This window comes from Gallinula chloropus (genome assembly GCF_964237585.1).
Source record: "Gallinula chloropus genome assembly, chromosome: 6".
Taxonomy (NCBI): domain Eukaryota; kingdom Metazoa; phylum Chordata; class Aves; order Gruiformes; family Rallidae; genus Gallinula; species Gallinula chloropus.
In genome coordinates this window covers 5,373,552-5,392,376 of record NC_140091.1, presented here as the reverse complement: position 1 = coordinate 5,392,376, position 18,825 = coordinate 5,373,552, and the positions used below count along the sequence as shown (strand labels likewise).

General features: G+C 43.7%; 1 protein-coding gene across 2 annotated transcripts in view; it reads right to left on the bottom strand.

Moving 5' to 3' along the window:
- Positions 1-15,568, bottom strand: part of USP24 (ubiquitin specific peptidase 24) — a gene marked incomplete at its 5' end in the record, with an annotated part of 63,510 nt that extends 47,942 nt beyond the window's left edge. For both annotated transcript variants that reach the window (XM_084265888.1, XM_084265889.1), the window contains 3 exons: positions 1,303-1,370; positions 2,337-2,502; positions 15,263-15,568. In XM_084265888.1, the coding sequence (XP_084122014.1) occupies positions 1,303-1,370; positions 2,337-2,502; positions 15,263-15,568 (540 nt within the window). The remainder of the gene's footprint in view (positions 1-1,302; positions 1,371-2,336; positions 2,503-15,262) is intronic.
- Between the last annotated feature and the right edge of the window lie 3,257 nt (positions 15,569-18,825).

Below are 18,825 nucleotides of genomic sequence, written 5' to 3'. Positions count from 1 at the left end.
CAGATGCTTTTCCCTGCACTAGTGGCTTAAGAGTTAATTAAATTTGTAATTTTGTTGAAGAACACCTTAAATCAGTTTATGACAGAAAATAAAATGCAGCAAAGCAAACTGTTTTCCATTTGCATGCACTAGTAAAGACCATAACCTTTCCAAGGAACAACTAGTATGCAAATAACTTGTTTGCAGATTGAAGGCATGCTATTACATCTTCAAGCAGGTGTGCCACAAAGCCACACTGATTCAGCTGTAATAACCATTTACCAATTCACCCTTTCTGAGCAGTTTCTATTGGAAAACAAAGAACATTTAACCATGAAGAGAGAGGTATTTAATGCTGCTCTCCCACTTACTGAAACATGTTCTTTAAATCTGGTCTAAAGTGGTTGTTTATAAAAGGCATTAAGCTTCAATCTGCAATTTTCTGGTAGCTGTGTCTGAACATAAGGAATTTAAAAGCTTAATACTTTAAATACAATTACTTTTTGTACCATTTTAAGAAACAAGTTTCTTGTAAATATTTCAACAAGTTGTAAATTCAGCACATTCTGAATTCAGATTATCCTTCTGGAGAAGCAATCTACACTGTTTATTTAACATACAAAAACCACCAAGTAATTTAAAAGTATTACATGTAAAGTTATTACTCTAATAGCCAAATGGGAAATATTTTCCCTGGAATTTTGATCTTCCTTAAATATAACAATATTCTCAGTATTTTAAGGTTAGGACTGAGTAACTTTTAAAAAGTTAGATACATGTTTTTATACATATGGTCTGGGTAAGAAATTAAGGCAGTATGTAAAACAGACAGAAGAGTGGGAAGTAAATCGATTTGGGGAGCTGTGTAGAGAAAATTCACAACCCCCCAGACTGGAAGGAGTCAGAGGGGCACCTCAGGCATTAAGAACTGAGGAAAAGGACAAATTCTAAACAGCTCATGCAAAGAGGTAAGAAAGAGTTTTGCGACCCTCCAAAGAAGCAGCAGAAAGAACAGAGTTAAAGGAAATGTGATCCTGAACTTGCCATCAATGGCTGTAGACCATGCAGTGACTGTAGAGCTTTTCATTTAAGAAAAAAAAAGGGAGAGGGGGGAAAAAAAGAGAAAAGCTCTATGCCAGAATTGGCCAACGTTGCAGAACTGGGCCTTTGTATGATTTTAATCTAGGAAAATAATCTGACTGTGATTTTAATCTAAGACCATATTCACTAGTTTCCACAGTTTCTGAAATCTGGATTACAAGACACTATTTCCACCATGAATGATGCAAAGAAATACTGAATTGGTTTACTTCACCTACTTACCTTTTTAAATGCTTCAGGCATGCATCTGTCCATAAATCTCTTGCAATTCTCATCAGAATCAGAAAGACCTTTACAGAAAAGAGAGTCCTTTTTAAAGTATTAAAAAAAAAAAGGTACTTTTAAAGATTGCCTCAAGGAGTTAGTTGTGTTTTTGGGAACACCAACCAAAACCAGCTGTAATAAATGTGCTACTGTTCATTCATAACTAGCACACTTTTTCAGTCACAAAATAGGGTGAGTCAAAAGAACTTGTCTTATAGAAGTAAGAAATTTCCCAGTGTCCCAACTTTCATAACTTCTTCTAGTGTTATTAACACCATAAATACTTCTCCCTTCAAAGGTTATAGTTTACACTAACTTGAGATAATTTCTGATGCTTCACAGACTCCACCCAAACCCAAACCTAAGTACATCCTTTTAACACAGATCAGAAACAAGCAACCCAGAACCACCCCACAACTACGATTCCTCCAAGGGATTGTAACTTCTTTTATCTGACATCAGGTAAGATGTAAAAACCATCTTGCATTCTTGTTATCTATCAGATGCTGGGGATCATGCCTGCAAAATGCTCTTAACCTCAGCCAAAGTACTGAGTACAGAAAAAGCAGATGGAGGTCTAATGCAGTATAAGCATTTCACTAGGGAAAACCAAGCAGCTACACCAGTGAGGTACCGAAGGGATTTAGATGACAGCTTGTTTTTACAAATGGAAAATAACCAGCACAATGGAAAAACACCCCACCAAAACCAAAGCCAGTAATTCAGCTGAAAAGCAGCAATTCCTACAATCGTTAGAACATACAGAAACACGTGCTCCAATGTTTCAAAAAGCTTAAGTAAACAAGTTACTTCAGAGGGAAAAAAAAAGGAGACATCAACATTCTTTTTACAGCGCTGGGCAGAGCAGCTCACTGTTAACCACTCTCACCCAGATGTAATCACTGTGCAGGGTGTAAGTAAACAAGATTAATAGGAAAGACACAGCTGCCCACCACATCTGTGAAATCCTTAATGGTAGAAAGAGAACTTACCTAGTCTTGCTAAGTAGGTGGATGCAATTAGGCACTTGCCCAGAGACTCTTCCCGCTTATAGGGGATGGACCAGTGATCTGTTAAAACTCTGCTCTCCAGTTCATACAAGTTTGTTGTTGGAAACTCAATACCTTCGCCGGAGCAATTCCCATTTTCATCATTTTTCTGTGAATAAAAAAGGAAGTTCAAGTGAAACAATGTTTCTCTCCCTCTCCCAAGCACTTAAAAGGACTTAGTAGCTTCAGATGAAAGGGCTGTGCTTGTAACAAGCATGTCAAATTCTCAACAACCCCCAGGCTGCCTGTGTTTTCCAAAGTAGAACTTACTATTTCAATTTGAACTGAAGGGATTACATACCTTTATGTATTTAGTCTAGGTGATAACTACTGTGTTTACATAACTAATTGCTAACTAATTGCCTATTTAAGTGGGAAATCTTGTTCCTTAGCATATCAGATCCTAGAGCCAAGTGATAAATGCTTCCAGTCCCTGTGAGACTAGAGTACAAACCCTGATCTTTGTAGATCTGCATATTAATCCTCAATTCATATTAATCTACAGTTCAACAACTGTAGAATATGGAATAGTTTATTCTAAGGGAGGTCAATTTAATCACACTTTCACCCCACCACAAGAAACACAAGACACAAATCCAGTACATCAGGATATTTATTTATTTTTGTACAAGTTAATTATCTAAAGAGAAACATCTCAAACGCAGCTGTCCGACAAAGAAACTACATTCATCCTCCTGAAGTCAAAAGGAGCTACTGAAAAACATTCTGGGAGGCAAACAGGGGAAAAGCAAGCAGATGCCTGCAGCTAGGCTCTACAGGTTTCCCTGCTAGTGCCACTAAACAGCAGCTATTTCTGTGTACAGGCAGACCATGGAATTAGTCCCATGTTCTCTGCTAAGTGCCATATGAGGTAACTGCCTCAGTAGTGCCAAATGAAAGAGTAGGGAAGTTATCCATTTATTTTCTTTAGTTTATTTTTAAACCTTACATAGATGCTAGCTACCAAACATGTCAAGAGTCCACATGGACTATCTTTCCCTGCTGTCGCAGGAGCGGACAGTTCAGGCAGGAGAAAGGACAGAACATCTGGATCAGGCCTGGCTGCAACCAGGAGTAACTGTCAGAGAGGGAGGAAAACACCAGCGCAGTGATGGCAACAAGATCCCTCTGAGAGAGAAGCCAGGGACATGCAGGGAGGAAGGAGAAGCAGCAAACATGTTCAAGAGTTTAAAAAAAGTGAAGGGAACAAATGGAAAGGAATAAATCCAGAGAAAGAACTGAACTCAGGAAGACACAGCACACAAAGAACAAAATCAATGTATGCAAACAAGTGTGCTTCTGGCTCTCTCCCTGCATGGGCTGCCTGCAGGATTAGACCTGATGGTTATTAAAAAGTAAATGTGTCAGATTCACTTTCATAATGACTGAAAAGTACTAAGCCAAGGAAACAGCGATGGCATAGAGCTTACCCTTCAGAGTTCACCAGTGCAGGGGATGGTACCACATAGGATATGGGAAAGGAACACAAAAGAGTGCTCAGAAAAACCCCAACATGTCAGTTTTTGGGAAGATGCCACCTTCCTCCAACTCTCCACTAAGCATTTAACCCCAAGTTTGTCATGATGGGAAGTGGTACTTTAACAGACCTGAATACACACTTCTGAAATCACAGTGTCCGACCCAGTACTGTGCATGGAAGTCTAACCTAACTCACATCTAGCAAATCATGCCCTGTTTAAATACTTCACATTTTGGAGAAGAAATGTTTGAAGGTCTACATGAAAAGACCCCAGAAGCATTTAAAAGCAGAAGTTTTCTAGGAAATATCCTGTTGCATTAACAAACAACAGTTAGGTTTACAGCCTCTGTAAAGGACTCTCATCCAGCACATCCATCTATTTCCTGTAGGAAACGTTATGAAGACAGCCCTTACAGTAACAGCATGGGATGCAATGGGTATAGTCTAATAAAGGGACTGAGTAGTATATAAACACCCAACTGCCAGGTCCTGCTGCTGGGTTGGAACTCCTAGTAGAGAAAAGCAACATTTCAACAAACAATTACAGTAACTAAGTGACAGTTACTCCACCTTACATAAAAATAGGCACTGCTAACAGTACCTTAGGAGGTGCAGTCTAATCATAGAGTCATTAAGGACAGAAAAGATCTCCAAGATCATGTAGTCCAAACATCCCCCTACCACCTACATTACGTACTAAACCCTGTCCCTAAGTACCTCATCCAATCTTTCCTTAAGCACCCCAAGGGACAGTGACTCCATCACCTCCCTTGGCAACCTGTTCCAATGCCCAACCACTCTGAGAAGAAATTTATCCTAATTTCTAACCTGAACCTCCCCTGGCACAACTTGCAGCCATTTCTTCTTGCCCTATCGATAGTCATCCGCGAGAAGAGGCTGACCACCAGCTCACCACAACTTCCTTTCAGGTAGTTGTAGAGAGCAGTAAGTTCTCCCCCTGAGCCTCCTCCAGACTACAGTCCCAGCTCCTTCAGCTGCTCTACATAAGACTTGTATTCCAGACCCTTCCCCAGCCTGGTTGCCCTTCTCTGGACATGCTCCAGGGCCACAATGTCTTGTAGCGAGGGCCCCAAAACTGAACACAGTTATTGTGCACAAGGTGCAGCTTCACCAGAGCTGAATACAGGGATGATCCCTTCCCTGATCCTGCTGGCTGTGCTATTCCTGACACAAGCCAGGATGCCATTAGCCTCCTTGGCCACCTGGGCACACTGCTGGCTCATGTTCAGGCTAGTGTCAACCATCACCCCCAGATCCTTTTCCTCTGTAATAGCCTTTAACTGCTACTGAAAAATTCTGTCATTCTGCTTCTTGATCTGCATCTAAGCAATGTCGCTCCTTATTTACCTCTTTCCTCACTAGTTACTGCCAGTGTCCAGAATATGGCAATTCCTAAGGAAGGAGTGAAATGACACATCATCACTGTGCACTCAGCTCCCACAAAACAGGGCATTTCCATAAACACTGCAATGGATGTGCCTGCTCTGTTGCTGGACTGAGTCTGCCAACAACGTAGTGAAAAAATATATATATTCTTTTAAACCACAAGAAATAACACTGGGTGTGGTACTGGGAATACTGCCCTAATAACAAAGGGAACTATTTGTTGAAGCAGCACATCTTTGGCACATTCCACTAAATAGAGACAAATCTTCCTTGTCAATTTTCTGCTAGTAAAACCCTGCCCAGAAAGTATCAACCTCAGTGGTTAATTTTAGACCTCAGCACATACAAAGAGCTTCACAGCTACTGTGAAATCCACAACAGTCTCAATTAAATGCCCAGGCAGTTTAAAACTCAAATTCTGCTTCACACCATTAATAAACCTGAAGCCCTACATATTCTGAGATTGCTGCTACGTTCAGTTGACATTACCTCAGACAATGCATCTAGTGTGAGGAACAGTCCCTTAAGACATTAGCATCTTTTTGTAGAAGCCCCAAACTGTTCCCCATCCAATCTGTACATCGATTTGTGTTCTGCTCTTTAAATAAGGGGTTTATTAACAGCAGCTAGCAAGGTGCAATGCCAGCCCAGCTCTTGCATAACCCTTCGCTGGCTCACTACCCAGCACTGCAGATCTTCCTCGCTCGGCTGATGGTCGCAACCACAACACATCACAGCTCTGAACAAGCAGCTGTAATTAACACTTTGTAAGTGAGGAGATGGGAAATGTCATTACAGACTCTGCTGGCACAGGTCCATAGGTGAAATAAAAGCTTTTATGGAGAGTCTGCTACACATGATAATAAATAGTACACAAGGCCTTGTCAGCCTCTCAAACATCAGTTTTCTGGGTCTCTTTTGGGGAATTGCTTTTTTTAAATATACATACATACCCTCCCCTCAAATGGATGACTTAAGAACGGTGTCTGCCAGTTGATGATGACCTACATCAGAACTGTGCTATTCTGGAGGAACAGATTTACTACTGAACTGGCATCTGACACGCTAAGGACTTGTAGGGATATTCTCCATCAACAGAATAGTAAAAAGCAAAGAAATTATTCCTGGCAGTCAGCAAGTCATCCAAAGATAAACTGTTTATAAGCCTCTAAGAATGGCCTGTTTGCTGAGACAGGAAAGCATGGTGCTCATCACACATCCTGCCACTATTCTCCATTCTGCAGCCAAAACCTTGAGACCAAAAAAACATGTGCTGGCAAACCATTAACATCCTTTTTCCATGCCTTCCCACACATATATCTCATTATACAGAAGGGGTAAAGTTCCCCCCCAGCTCTTTAACAGCATCACTTGGCTCTTTTGGCATATCCTCAAGGTGTGAAAATGCAGTTGTGTCCTGGCCACACAGGTTCCCAAGAGAAATATTCTCAATGTGATTTGAGACTTTTCACTCTGGGGACCTGGCACCTCCCAGAGACATTTGCAAGGATGAATAAACAGACAATTTTTAATATATTACCAATAAAGCATTGCATAAGTCTGTTATATAGACCCTTCCATAAAAGACTTAACACAGAACAAAGATTAGCCCTCACACAAAACAGTGAAATATAAATTAACTTTAATTGCCACAAGGTCACAGTTCAAAGCTTCAAAATTTGTGCCTGCAGTATACAGCTAATTAACTCATCAACTGCTGTTTAACTAAAGCCACTGATGTTTACCACCCTGGTCACTTTACATAAAACAACAAGAAGTTTAAGAAAGGGTTGTGACACTAATTGGCAGTTTTAGTAACAAAATTACAGTCAAATTATGATTTGAACTTGTTAATTTGGTTTTGATAGAAGGCTACCAAGAGAATTTATTATCACCAGAGCTAACTCACATGATGTGCTCCTGAATCTGCTATAACTTATGAAACAGAACCCCAAAGCCATGTTACCTGCAACAGGATCAGACTAAGACACCAGCAGACCAAGCAGTTCCCTTCATGCTCACACTTAAGTGATTTTCACAAAGTGACCCCCATTTTACAGCCAAGGAAACTGATTTTTGATGAAAAAACCCATAAAAACCCAGCCAAACACAAAACCCCTGGAAAAAAACCCAGACTTTGTTACTATGTACCTACAAACAGGCCGACATTTAACTGCTCTGAAAAGCAGTAAGGAAAAAAAAATGCTTAAAGGTAGAATTAGTCTATCTCTGTTTTATCACAGACATACTACACACTAATGAGGAAACCCAGGGTTCAACACTTCAGCTTCCCCAGCTATAAAGTGTCTACAGTGACACTCTGCCTGGCCACAGGATGCTGATGCACCACTCGTGACAGCCAAGTACTGCAAGATGCTCAGGTGGAGGTGATGTAAGAGAAATACATCAAACACCCATAAAATGAGCATGTTTCTCTGCTGTCTGATCTGTTATCTCCATCAATTCGTGGGAGAAGCCATGAATCCTGAAGACATGACTTGACAGTCCCTCTCTATCTGCCAGCCTACTGATTAAAGCAGCTTTTACTTTCACACCCGGATGTCAAATCTTGTTTCTTTTAATTAACTCCTAAAAGGAGGATATCCTGTTACCTAGAACTGAATCACAGGGGTAAGAAATAAAAGGCTTTCAAATAAATCAAAGCTACCACCTTGCACTTACACTTGAACACACCAAGCATGAGGTATCAAATGTTTAAAAAAACTGGGTACATTTTCATACCTGTAATCTTGCTTTTTTTTTTTTAGTGCTCCAGGAGCTTAAATAACGTCTTTAAACTCCTGTTAAGTGGAAGATGTGGGAACAAAATTGAAGCATATTTCCCAGTTGCCTGTTCTTGCCATCAGGCCAAAGTCATTCAACCCACACTGCTAAGAGCGGGCTTGGTACCCTTTTATGAATATCACAGCATTAGTAAGCCCAGAAAATGGTGTCATACATGGAATTTCCACATTATATTTCTTATTTGGCAATAAGAAAGCCAGCTGTGACTTCCTAAATATCTTACTGCCACTCAGACATTTATTTGTGAATTACAGTAACAGTTTTGAATGTTTAAGTCCTGCACAGATACAGCTTCTTGAGTTTTCATCCACAGGAAAATATCTGTATGAAAAACATACAGATAGTGACAGACAGGAGTGTTTTTTGTTATATAGCTCCTGCTAAATCAAGTAAGCTCATTGAGAAGCTTATATGGATTTTTATATTTTTCTATTATATGGATTTTTAAAATTCTTTTTGCATAGAAATTAAGCTCTTTAGTTCAAATTTTGACCATGACTACTTTACACACACAAATGTAGTTTTGTCATGAGAAAAAACCCCTTTGTGTTTCTTCATGTTAATATAAAGGAGTGACACCAGTCTGTCACTAAAGGAAAAGAAATCACTATGTTACAGACTTCACTTAACTGAAGCCAATTTGGACTCTTGCCTCATCAGAAAGACATCCTAAAGAAATTCTGATTAATGTAGTGAATGTTCTCACATAAAGCTTTGGATATTGACCTTAACTGAGTGTAGTACAAGTGCACAGAATGCATGGTTAGACTAAACACTTCTTAGTAGCTGTAAGGGATTGTAACAAATCACCGCTTTCCCCCTTCCCCTCACCTCTCACAACCAAGAACTGTAAAACTAGGGATGAACACACAATATGAATTTGAAAAATAAAACTAAATGCAGCAAAGCTAGAAATTCATGAGGAGTTTCTACATTTGCTTGTACTGGGCCTCCCTGATTTCCAGGGTGATGGTGCCACGTTACTAAGTGATATTCCCCAACGTCCTTGCCTAGTCATTCAGAGATAAACACGGTACTAAGCTCTACAGCAAAGCAAATAACTGAGGCTCTATAAAAAAATCACACCTGAATGAAAAGATTCATTTGACTTCAAAAAAAAAAGGGGATACCTTTGCCCTTTTACATTGCTAATAGTAGCCACAGTATCACCACAGCATATAGTGGAATCTGAGGTTTGTTACAACCACTTTTGGCAACGTAGTTTGAAGTGTGATAACTAGTTGTAGGCCAGGGAGAGGTCATGGAAAGCACTGTTAAGAATGCCATTGTAAGGAACCAAGGAAAACACACTTATCTTGGCACTTATTCCATTAGTGTAACTGCAAGCTGCCAGACTCTGAGTTGCTATCATTATTACTCCCAACCCTTGAGTTTTTATAAGCACAAAACCCGGTGCTTATTTCCAAACAACTCAAAATAACTCGGTGTGGTATCAGATAAACACTGTGCTTCACTAACACAATGACATGTTTAGCATTTCAGTACTTGGTTTTAAGTAAATTCTCCTGCCTCCCTCTGCCCAAAGACTAGGCATTATTAGAGAAGTGCTGCAGAAATGAAGTATTTTTATGAAATTTGAGTGACCAAAGGTCAGGCTCCGGAAGGCAGAATTAATTCAGTAACACTGCTGAGCACTCACCTATGCTTTTCTTCTCATACTGATGAGTAGCTAGCGATGGAAACTAGAACTGACAGAGCAGATGACAAAGAGTCTGAATCCAAGTTCTACAACAGATCATTATGGAATTATGATTAGCTAGCAGGGAGAATCTTTAAACACCTCGAGACCGCTCTGCTGGGCATCAGAACTGAAGTCAGAACAGCTGTAGAGCAGTGAACAGGAAGATCAAGTGGCAAGAAACATCGCATACATGAGCTTTTTTTTTAAAAAAATTATTTTAATTTGGCCCATGAAGCCTAACTGAAACTTACATATCAAAGACTATTCCTACTGCAGCACAAATATGTGGGTTTTTTCAAATTAGGAGCTTACAAAAGAAACAGGCACTTCCTTTCCATCTCTGCTCTCTTCATACAAAGAGCTACTGTTCCTTAATCCAAAAGCAATCCAAATCATTTGCTGGAATTAACTTCTAACACTGGCTAATTTGTTTTTATTCTCATTCTTCCTCAGTATTTCACTTCCTTATTAAACAGCTGCCACAGAATAGCACTGTAAACTGGGAAGATGACCAGAAAATGCCTCCAGAGCATGTTATATCCAAGGCACTTCCTGCCCAGCTGAGAAGCTGGCTACACAGAGCCATCTCCTACCTCCACGTACCTCTCCAGCATCACCTTCCCTGATGAACCAGCAATGATAGAGTGCTAGTCTCAATCCAAAGATTACTCCAACAATCACATGTCATGATAATGGGTTTATAAATGATTTGAAGCAAAGCTTACACTTAAAATTAACCAATTGCACCTCCCAGTATTACCCCTAATTTCACGTACCATCTCTATTAGGCTGTGTTATATCTAGAATGAAACCCAGGGTATTTTCTTTCAGAAACACAGAAGGCATTAACACAACCAGAATCTAAACAGAGGTTCTACACCAGGGCCACTAATTTTCAAAGACAGCGATGCCGAAACCCAGGACTACTGAAATACTAATGCCACTTGACATTCTGGTGGCACACAGCCAGGGACTCAATGCCAGAACGCACCACAGAGCTTTATTTGATTGCTTAATTGTTTTATGAGACCAATTCCTAGACAAGCCACGCTGTAAAACTTCCACAGGAGTATGCCAGCTTTTGCAAAGCTCGGCACTACTTACAAGGCAGGAGACTGACTTTAAATTTATAAACTTGTGAGATGGATTTGGTGTTACTTGTTTGAAGGCTAAATGCCTTCTTAGTCTTTAAATATAGCTCCTTCCATTCAAGGATCAAAGACTTTCCCCAAGCTTAATGTCCGTGGAACTCCTAATAAAGCACACACCATTATCCTCATTTTACACCCCAGAAGCTAAGACAGAGGTTAGGTTACACACCCACCGTGACACAGCACATCTGTGGCAGAGCAGCTTTCAGTCCTGAGCCCTAATAATGAGGAGAGACAGGGTTGTGAACACAACAGTTCTGCAGCATGACTAGTGAGAATGTTCCTGGCGCTGTTACTCACTACGGTCGCTGCACCGTTTCTTTTACAGACCCCCCCCCCCCCCCTTCTCTTGAAATCAAACAGCAGTTCAAAGCCTTGGACAAATTTCATTATAAATTCTATTGAGTAAAATCGGGTGTGTATGAGCTTTTGATGCAGTTCAACTATAAATAAATAAATAAATAACCCCCAAAAGAGCACATGCTAGCAGAGACAGAAATAGCTAGGAGGTAATATAATCTGTTAATCACAATATACCCAAAAGGTCACAGTAATGACTCTCAGAAGCTGTTTAAAAAAAACAAAACAAGATTATTTTAGTGAAGGTTATACAAACTGCTGTACACTCAATACTTTTAGTGTGAGGGTGTTCCTACCCATTACTGCAATTTTAGGTTCTCTGGTCACAACCCCCCCCATGTTCACTTGGCTTGCTCTTCTCCACCCCACATCCCCACCCTCCAGCTCATGAAATCAGCACTTGTGGCACTCGCAGCAATTCCTGGACACACTGATAGACATTGTCATCACGTTCACCTATCTTAAGTTATAAGGATTTAGCAGCAGTTCATGAAACAGCTTATCTGTCAGTCATATGAAAAGATGAGCATACCATCCTTCCACACACCCCCTGCTCGTCAAGGAATCACACCATACCAATCTGTATGTTGCCTAAGGAATAAACATAGAAATCCCAGATTCCTGCCAACACACACTTATCAGATTTACTTCAGCCGACAGACATAAACACTGAAGTTACGCCAAGCAGGCAAAGTTACTACCTCTTGTAAAGGCAGGTGATCTCAGCCTGTCAAAGCAGTGTGACACTACACAGGGCAAAACTTCCCCCACAGTTGAACTTCCTGATATTTCAGCAAGACTGCACAAACCAATGTGAAGCCCACTTTGTATTTCCTAATTTGTGGGCTCTTTTTCCTTTAGTGAGTTAAGGATGCTCGAGTTCACAGCACCAACTCTGGAGGCACACCACAGCTATTAACCTAAAACTGCAACTGACTGTGTGCTCTCTGGAAGACAGCAATCTGCTGAAACTGAAGTTTCAGCCCCTGTGAAAGTTAATTTACTTATGTCTTCTTCATCTCAAGTCTTGGAGAGAAGGCACAGACAGAGCACGTCTCAAGCCAGCTCATAGCAGCAGCCTCACCTCTGGGCCAGTTCTTCCAAATTCAGACTTCTCTAACACTTCCAGGCACCCTGAAGACCAACAGTTTGGACCACTGAAAGAAGGTTCACACTGGTTTTACTATCTTAACTAAAAGCTGCATGTTTACACTAGTATGGTAAGTATCTGGCTGCTGTGTTACTCTCAAAGAAAACCAACAGACAAGCCTTTCTTTGATCAACATGCTTACTGAACAGAACAGATTCTAACATTATGTAACAGAAACTGAATAAACATATGGAGACATAATGGATTAATTGCTGATTAGGGAAAATTTGAAGTGTTTAATCATTCATCAATCTATTCTTATATGCATGGTAAACTGTGCCCAGCCAGAAAAAGAATCTAAATACAAAGTACAGACCTGTTGACACAAACGTCTTGGAGAATGACTAAAGCTTTCTGCTTATTTTTTAATTTAAAAGAATAATAAGTCTCATCCTAATTTTTGTTCATGAAGATTACCAGACCATAAAACTTTATTATGCTCTTTTGATTTATATGTTAGTGTACATTATTGATATGTAAAACCCAAAAGTCAAATCAAAACACTAACATACCACTGCCTCCCCACCAAGTAGAGCTGGTATGATGAGAAGGATGAATACACACTCTAAGAGCTGTTAGAAAGAGAGATGGATACTGAGAGGAAGAAAATAAGAAATAAACTCTGAGTTACCACAAGCTAACATGGGCTACAATATGTTTCAACATAATGTATATGACTACAATGAGTAACAGTTACTTGTGTGATGGTTTTCTGGACAGCTTCATGTGCCATAAGCTCGTGCTGAAGGGAAGACTGCTTACTGATGAAGTACATAAAAAGCAGTTGCAGCTTAATAAATGTCGTTCTAGACTACATTTGAAGAATAACAAAAATACCCCAAGAACTGATCATATACATTCCACCCCCCCTTCCTAAAATACAGCCAGAAGCTGCTAGGTTGTACTGTAAAATCAGACAAATAAGCACAGCAAACAATCCCAAGTCTTAAGATTTTTACAGGGCATGGCTCATAGTATCAAATTATTGTTTGGCATACAGGTGCAGGAGTTGACTGATGCTCATATGGAAATTAGTCCAATTACTAAATTGAGGCTTATATAAAGTTTCAAGTAGCAAGACAACTTCAATCCTTCTGAAACACCTACTTTGTGGATTCCCACTCGTTTGCCTATATTGAAATGTTTTGGTTTCCGTTCTGTGGGTTAACAAGAACACAAGTCAAAGCAGACAAGAACATAAGTGGCAAAGGAAATTATAAAGCACTGAGTTTGATCAGACGTGCTAGCCAACATAACAGGGAAAAAATCCTCTTAGTCAGAGTTGTCAGAAAGTGTCGTTTGTAATAAGAACAGGAGGGGGAAAAAGTGCTTCTCTGTAGTTTACACTGACAGCTTCTCTTGAAATGTCACGCTGACAACCCAGATTGCCCCAACCACAACTACCTCTGATAGGAAAATCCACCCTCTCGATGGCTACAGAGATCTGAATGTAAAGAAGCAGAACTCATTATTCAGTGCAGACCCTTCAAAGCAAAGGTTAGAAACCAATTCCCTACCGCTTCAGTCAGTGAAGTTAAACACTGACTCCTCTGCACAGCACACAGGCTGTCCCACAGATCACCTTGCTCACAAGCACACATCATCAGCTTATATGAGCTGAGGAACTAACCCAGTTAATTCAGTGAACAGGATCACTCAGAGAGACCGGGCTTCACTATCCCGCAGCTATGGATACAGATGATCTGTGTATGTGCACGTGTTCTTCATATAGATGTATTTATAGACACATACACACACACACAGAGAAAGATACCACTTCTGGTATGGGAAAACCCCAGGGTACTGTTCACTGGGAACTGGTAGGATACATGAGCTTCCCTGGGTTTATTCACGTGCTCAGGCATCCGCTATATTGACGGCTTCTTGAGACAGGGATTATGCAAGGCAGCCCTTTGGTACTGCACAGCGGGGCTGTTCTTCTGTTCTCACCCCCATGGGTTCCACAGTCTGGATGCTACTAATTGTATCTTTTCGTAAGAGCACTCTGGGGAGTTTGGGAAAAAAGACCTGGAGGAGGAGAAGGCTTCCCAGGTTAAGCACTACAGGGCAGCAGGGAAAGTGTATCTGCTAGCTGAGGCTTTCAGAGTTCTGGAAGAGGATGGAAGAGTGAAGAGCAAAAGGCAGACAAGGAAGGACAGGAATGGGGAAAGATGTGTGTTCCCCAGCACTTCTACTTCAGGTCCACTTTAGAACACAGCTACAGTCTAGGCTACGAGTTACAGCCTTTGTTTTGAAAACACCTGAACCCACTGCGTTCCTATTCGAGAATTTACACTTGGCTTGCCCAAATAAAACTGTATCCCAAGGAACTCCCAGGCTGCACTTTCCTTCACACTGTGCAAACAGTTTAAAAAAAAAAATTAGACAGTCGTTAGTCACTCGGGTTATGCAAGAAGGTATGGGGCGGGGGGGATGGGGGGACGGGAGGGGAGGGGGGGGAAGGGAGGGGGCTATCCTACGGTAGCCACGGATTCCTAGAATGCCACGAAAAAGCCTGGCTGCTCTTCACTCGCAGCGACCGCAACCAGCGGCGCTCACTCCGCGGCACCGAGCGGGAGGAAGCCGGGAAGGCGGCCCGAAGAGAAGCCCCCCCCGCACGCCGCCCCTGGGCCGTGCAGCACCTGGGCCGGCCCGGCGTGGAGCGAGGATTCCTCCGGGGAACCCTCCCCGCGGGACCCGCGCCCCGGGGGCGACGCCGGCCCCGCAGTCCCCCTCCACGGCAGGCAGGCTCCCCGGGGGAGCTGCCCCTCGGCCCGCGGGCAGGCAGAGTGCCCGGGGCAGGCCGCGGCTCACCTCGGTCTCCACCACTTCGTGGTAAGCGGGCGGCGGGTCGAAGCCGCCGCCTCCTCCGCCGCCTCCGCCGTCCCCGTCGCGGGGGCCCTGCCCGCCGGCGGGGGAGCCGTGCCCGCCCGGCGGGCCCTGCCCGCTCTCCATGGGCTCGTAGCCGCCGTAGTGGAGGCCGGGCCGCTCGTTGGTGAGCAGCGCCACGGCCTCGTTGATGTCGTTCTTGGCCAGGCGCAGGGCCTTGCGGATGGCGGCCGCGTCCGAGAAGCCCATGCAGAGCAGCGTGGTCATGTGCTGCTCCTCCTCGCTCTCCATGGCCGCGCCGGGCCGGGGGGGAGAGGGAGGAGGAGGAGGAGGGCGGGGGGGGGCTGCGAACCGAGGGGCGCCGGGCTCAGGCGCTGCCCGCCCCGCGCGCCGCCATGTTGACGGGAGCGCCTCTCCCCTCAGCCGCCGCCGCGGCGGCCGCCCCCGCCCCCCCGCGCGCTCCCTCGCGCACACACACGCGCGCCCCCTCCGCCCCGCCCTCAGCCCGGAAGCGGCGGTCGAAGCACGGCTGAAGAGCGCACGCTGGGCCCGCGTCACGTGACGGGGGAGGCACACGCCCACTCCCCTTTCCTCCCCCCCCCCCGGCATGAATGAACCAGCGGGGGGCGGGAGAGATGGAATGCGAAGGCGCGGCCGTCGCCATAGCAACGGGAGCGGGTGGGCGTGCCCGGCGCGTGTCACGTGACGGGGCGGTGTTGCCAGGGGAACGGGACCCCCGGCCCGAGGGTCGGGCCGGGCCGCGGCCTGGCGGTACCTCAGCGGCCGCGCCGGGCCTGTGTGGCCGAGCCCGTCTAGCGGGAGTCGGGCTGCCGGGCGGAGGCCGCGGGGCTGGTCTGCTGCCCCGCTGCCAGTAGTTCTTCCTTTAATTACCGTTCTTACAAGTAAATGAGCCCCGCAGGGGCGCGGCTGGCGGGGCGGTGCCTGGTTCTTCGCTGGGCCCGAGGGGCGGCGAGGCGAGGCGAGGCGAGGCCAGGCCACGCGAAGCGAGGCGGGAAAGCGTCCGGGCGCTGGGCAGTGCCCTTCTCCGTGGCGATGAGACACGGTTTTACTGCCAAACGGAGCCCTGGCCCCTGCTGAAAGCTCCTGCCCTGCCGGCGCTGGTGGGGGACAGCCAGACGGCGAGCCCCGGGACGGAGGAGGTGAGCGGCGCCGTTTTGGGCCTGCCCAGGAGGAGTGTACGGGTCACAGGGGCGAAGTGAGAGGCTGTGCTCAGACTGCAGGCCAAGAAGCATTTGCAGCTTGCAGGTTATTTCTCCGTAAAAACGTGTTCTGTTAAGCACCTGCTGAAAGGGAACAGTTACAGGGCTGGACTTGGGAGGAAGGACACTGTTGTTTGACCCAGAAAAAAATCCATGTCTACTTTTTATGTATATATAGAGATATGTGTTCAATAAATAGCAAACAGAGGTGCAAATCTATATAGAATTAATTGGGGTGCCATCAGCTAGCAAGAAAACCTAAAATACATATATTTCTGGAGCTGAAAGCAGAAAATAAGTATATATATATTTCAATGCAGTGAACCCCAATACTGTGCAAAAGTCAATAGAACCAGAACTTCTGGCAATCTCCCAGGCAGTATTTGCCACCTCACTTTAACAATGTCTCTTCTATGTTCAGAGAAGAGGAAGGAGGAAAGATTTGTCAAGATCGGTGCTGGTATCCGCAGATACACACATTAGATTTTGGAGGGTTGTGTTTTCTGGCACACTGGCACTAACAGTGGCTGACATCACTGAAAGCACCAGTCAGGAATCGAGAACCAGCTGCCTGAAGTCTTAGATACAAACCACAGTCCATGTAAAGGAAACTGAAGCGTAGGGAACACCAGTGTGTAACCTGTGTGAACTTTCAGAGTTCAATGTCTGCTCCCGAGTTTGCCTGTGAAGAGACAAACTGATGGTTCAGTCTGTTGGACTGGCAGGGTTTTGGGTCACTTTTTAGATTGCATAATGCCATTAGTAATCTCATACTCCTGACAGGCTGACCCAAGGGGTAATCACAGCTCCTTGATCTGGCTCATTCATCTTTGATTTTTTTTTTTCTTTCTTTCTTTTCTGTAGGCTGACTTTCAGTAGAATGGAGGTAATGTGCATATGACTCTGAACGTCAGCGTCTGGATCTAAGGAAAGCCTTTCATTCATGCTGATCTCCAGTTATAAAAGAAACTGTAATGGCTGAAGCTTGGCAGGCTTGAGAAAAATTCCAGCACTTGAAATGCATTCAGTTAATATGCTGAATATTGACTTGCTGCTGACTCATGTGACCAACATTTAAATTACACGTTCTCATTTTCGAAGCGTGTTATAAATGATGGCTTAATCCTCGCAGCCTGATGAAGTCAGTTGGCATCGTTTTCCCCTACTAATGGAAGAAAATTTTGTAGGAAAAAGTAATATCTTTTATTAGATGTCATTATTGCTTTCAGGTCTATTTCCAGGAAGTGCTCCTGTAAATTTGCACTGAGCTAACTAATGAAAACATACCAAAAGTAATGGGGGAACTGATCATGATCCCAGGTGACTAAGAAAGAAGAGAATGCTTTGCTGTTAAGGTACCTATACACTATAGTCCAGCTGTCCTCAAGGCAATTTGAATTTAACAATGTGTAAGGGTGACACTTGGACACAGCAGCTCAACAGAACTGACAGTGAGGTGTACTGGTCCTAAAAGTAGTTTATACAGGCTTCACTGACTGCATCTCTCTTGAGACTACTTGAAGGACAAGATCATAGAGTCCAGCTTAGTGAAGGAATGGGTGCATCTTCTTCTGGAAGTTGTTATTCAGCCTGGAAGTCTCCATTTGCAACTGTTCTTCATGCACTGACACTTCAAGGAAGGTTGCAGAGAGGAGCACAGCCAACCTTTCTAACTGAGAACAAGCAAAGCAGAGCGATGGGGCACGAGGAGGTGCAATGAGATGAGGCAAAGGAAGACATTGTAGGAGGGAGAAAATATCCTCAAGATCAGCCTTTGGATAACTTGGAGTTTGTGCCTGTGTGTTTGCCAGTTTGATATGACACCTGTTTACTAGTCATTTGATTGTGTTACTCTACGGGAGAACACATCATATCTGTATGCTGAAGCATGCCTGGACATGAGAAAAGAGACATTTTTGGAACAGAAACTACTGATTTGGTAAGTGCTCATGCTGGGACATCAAACCTGGCTTTTGGGGTTGACCGTGGTGTTGTCAGGCAGCCTAAAAAATAGAGTTTGATGCAGAATTGAAATGACTTCTGTGGAGATGTTGCAGTGGGAGTGTTCAGTTAATTTGTCTCTTTGACCAAAAAGCCTTTTCTGCTTTTCTTCCTAAGCCTGTTTTAAAGCCACTCCAGTGTTTACATCCCTCTTACTATTTAAACAGCGAATGCAGCATTTTCCCTCCAAGAGAAACAGCTGTATTGTTCTGGTGGAACATACACATGCAGCCAGACTGAGAGATGACTCTGGCTTGTGGAACTCAGAGGTTTCCCTTGTTGTTAACAGCTGTTGGGGAGTTCCAACCAAAATCTCAGATGTAACCG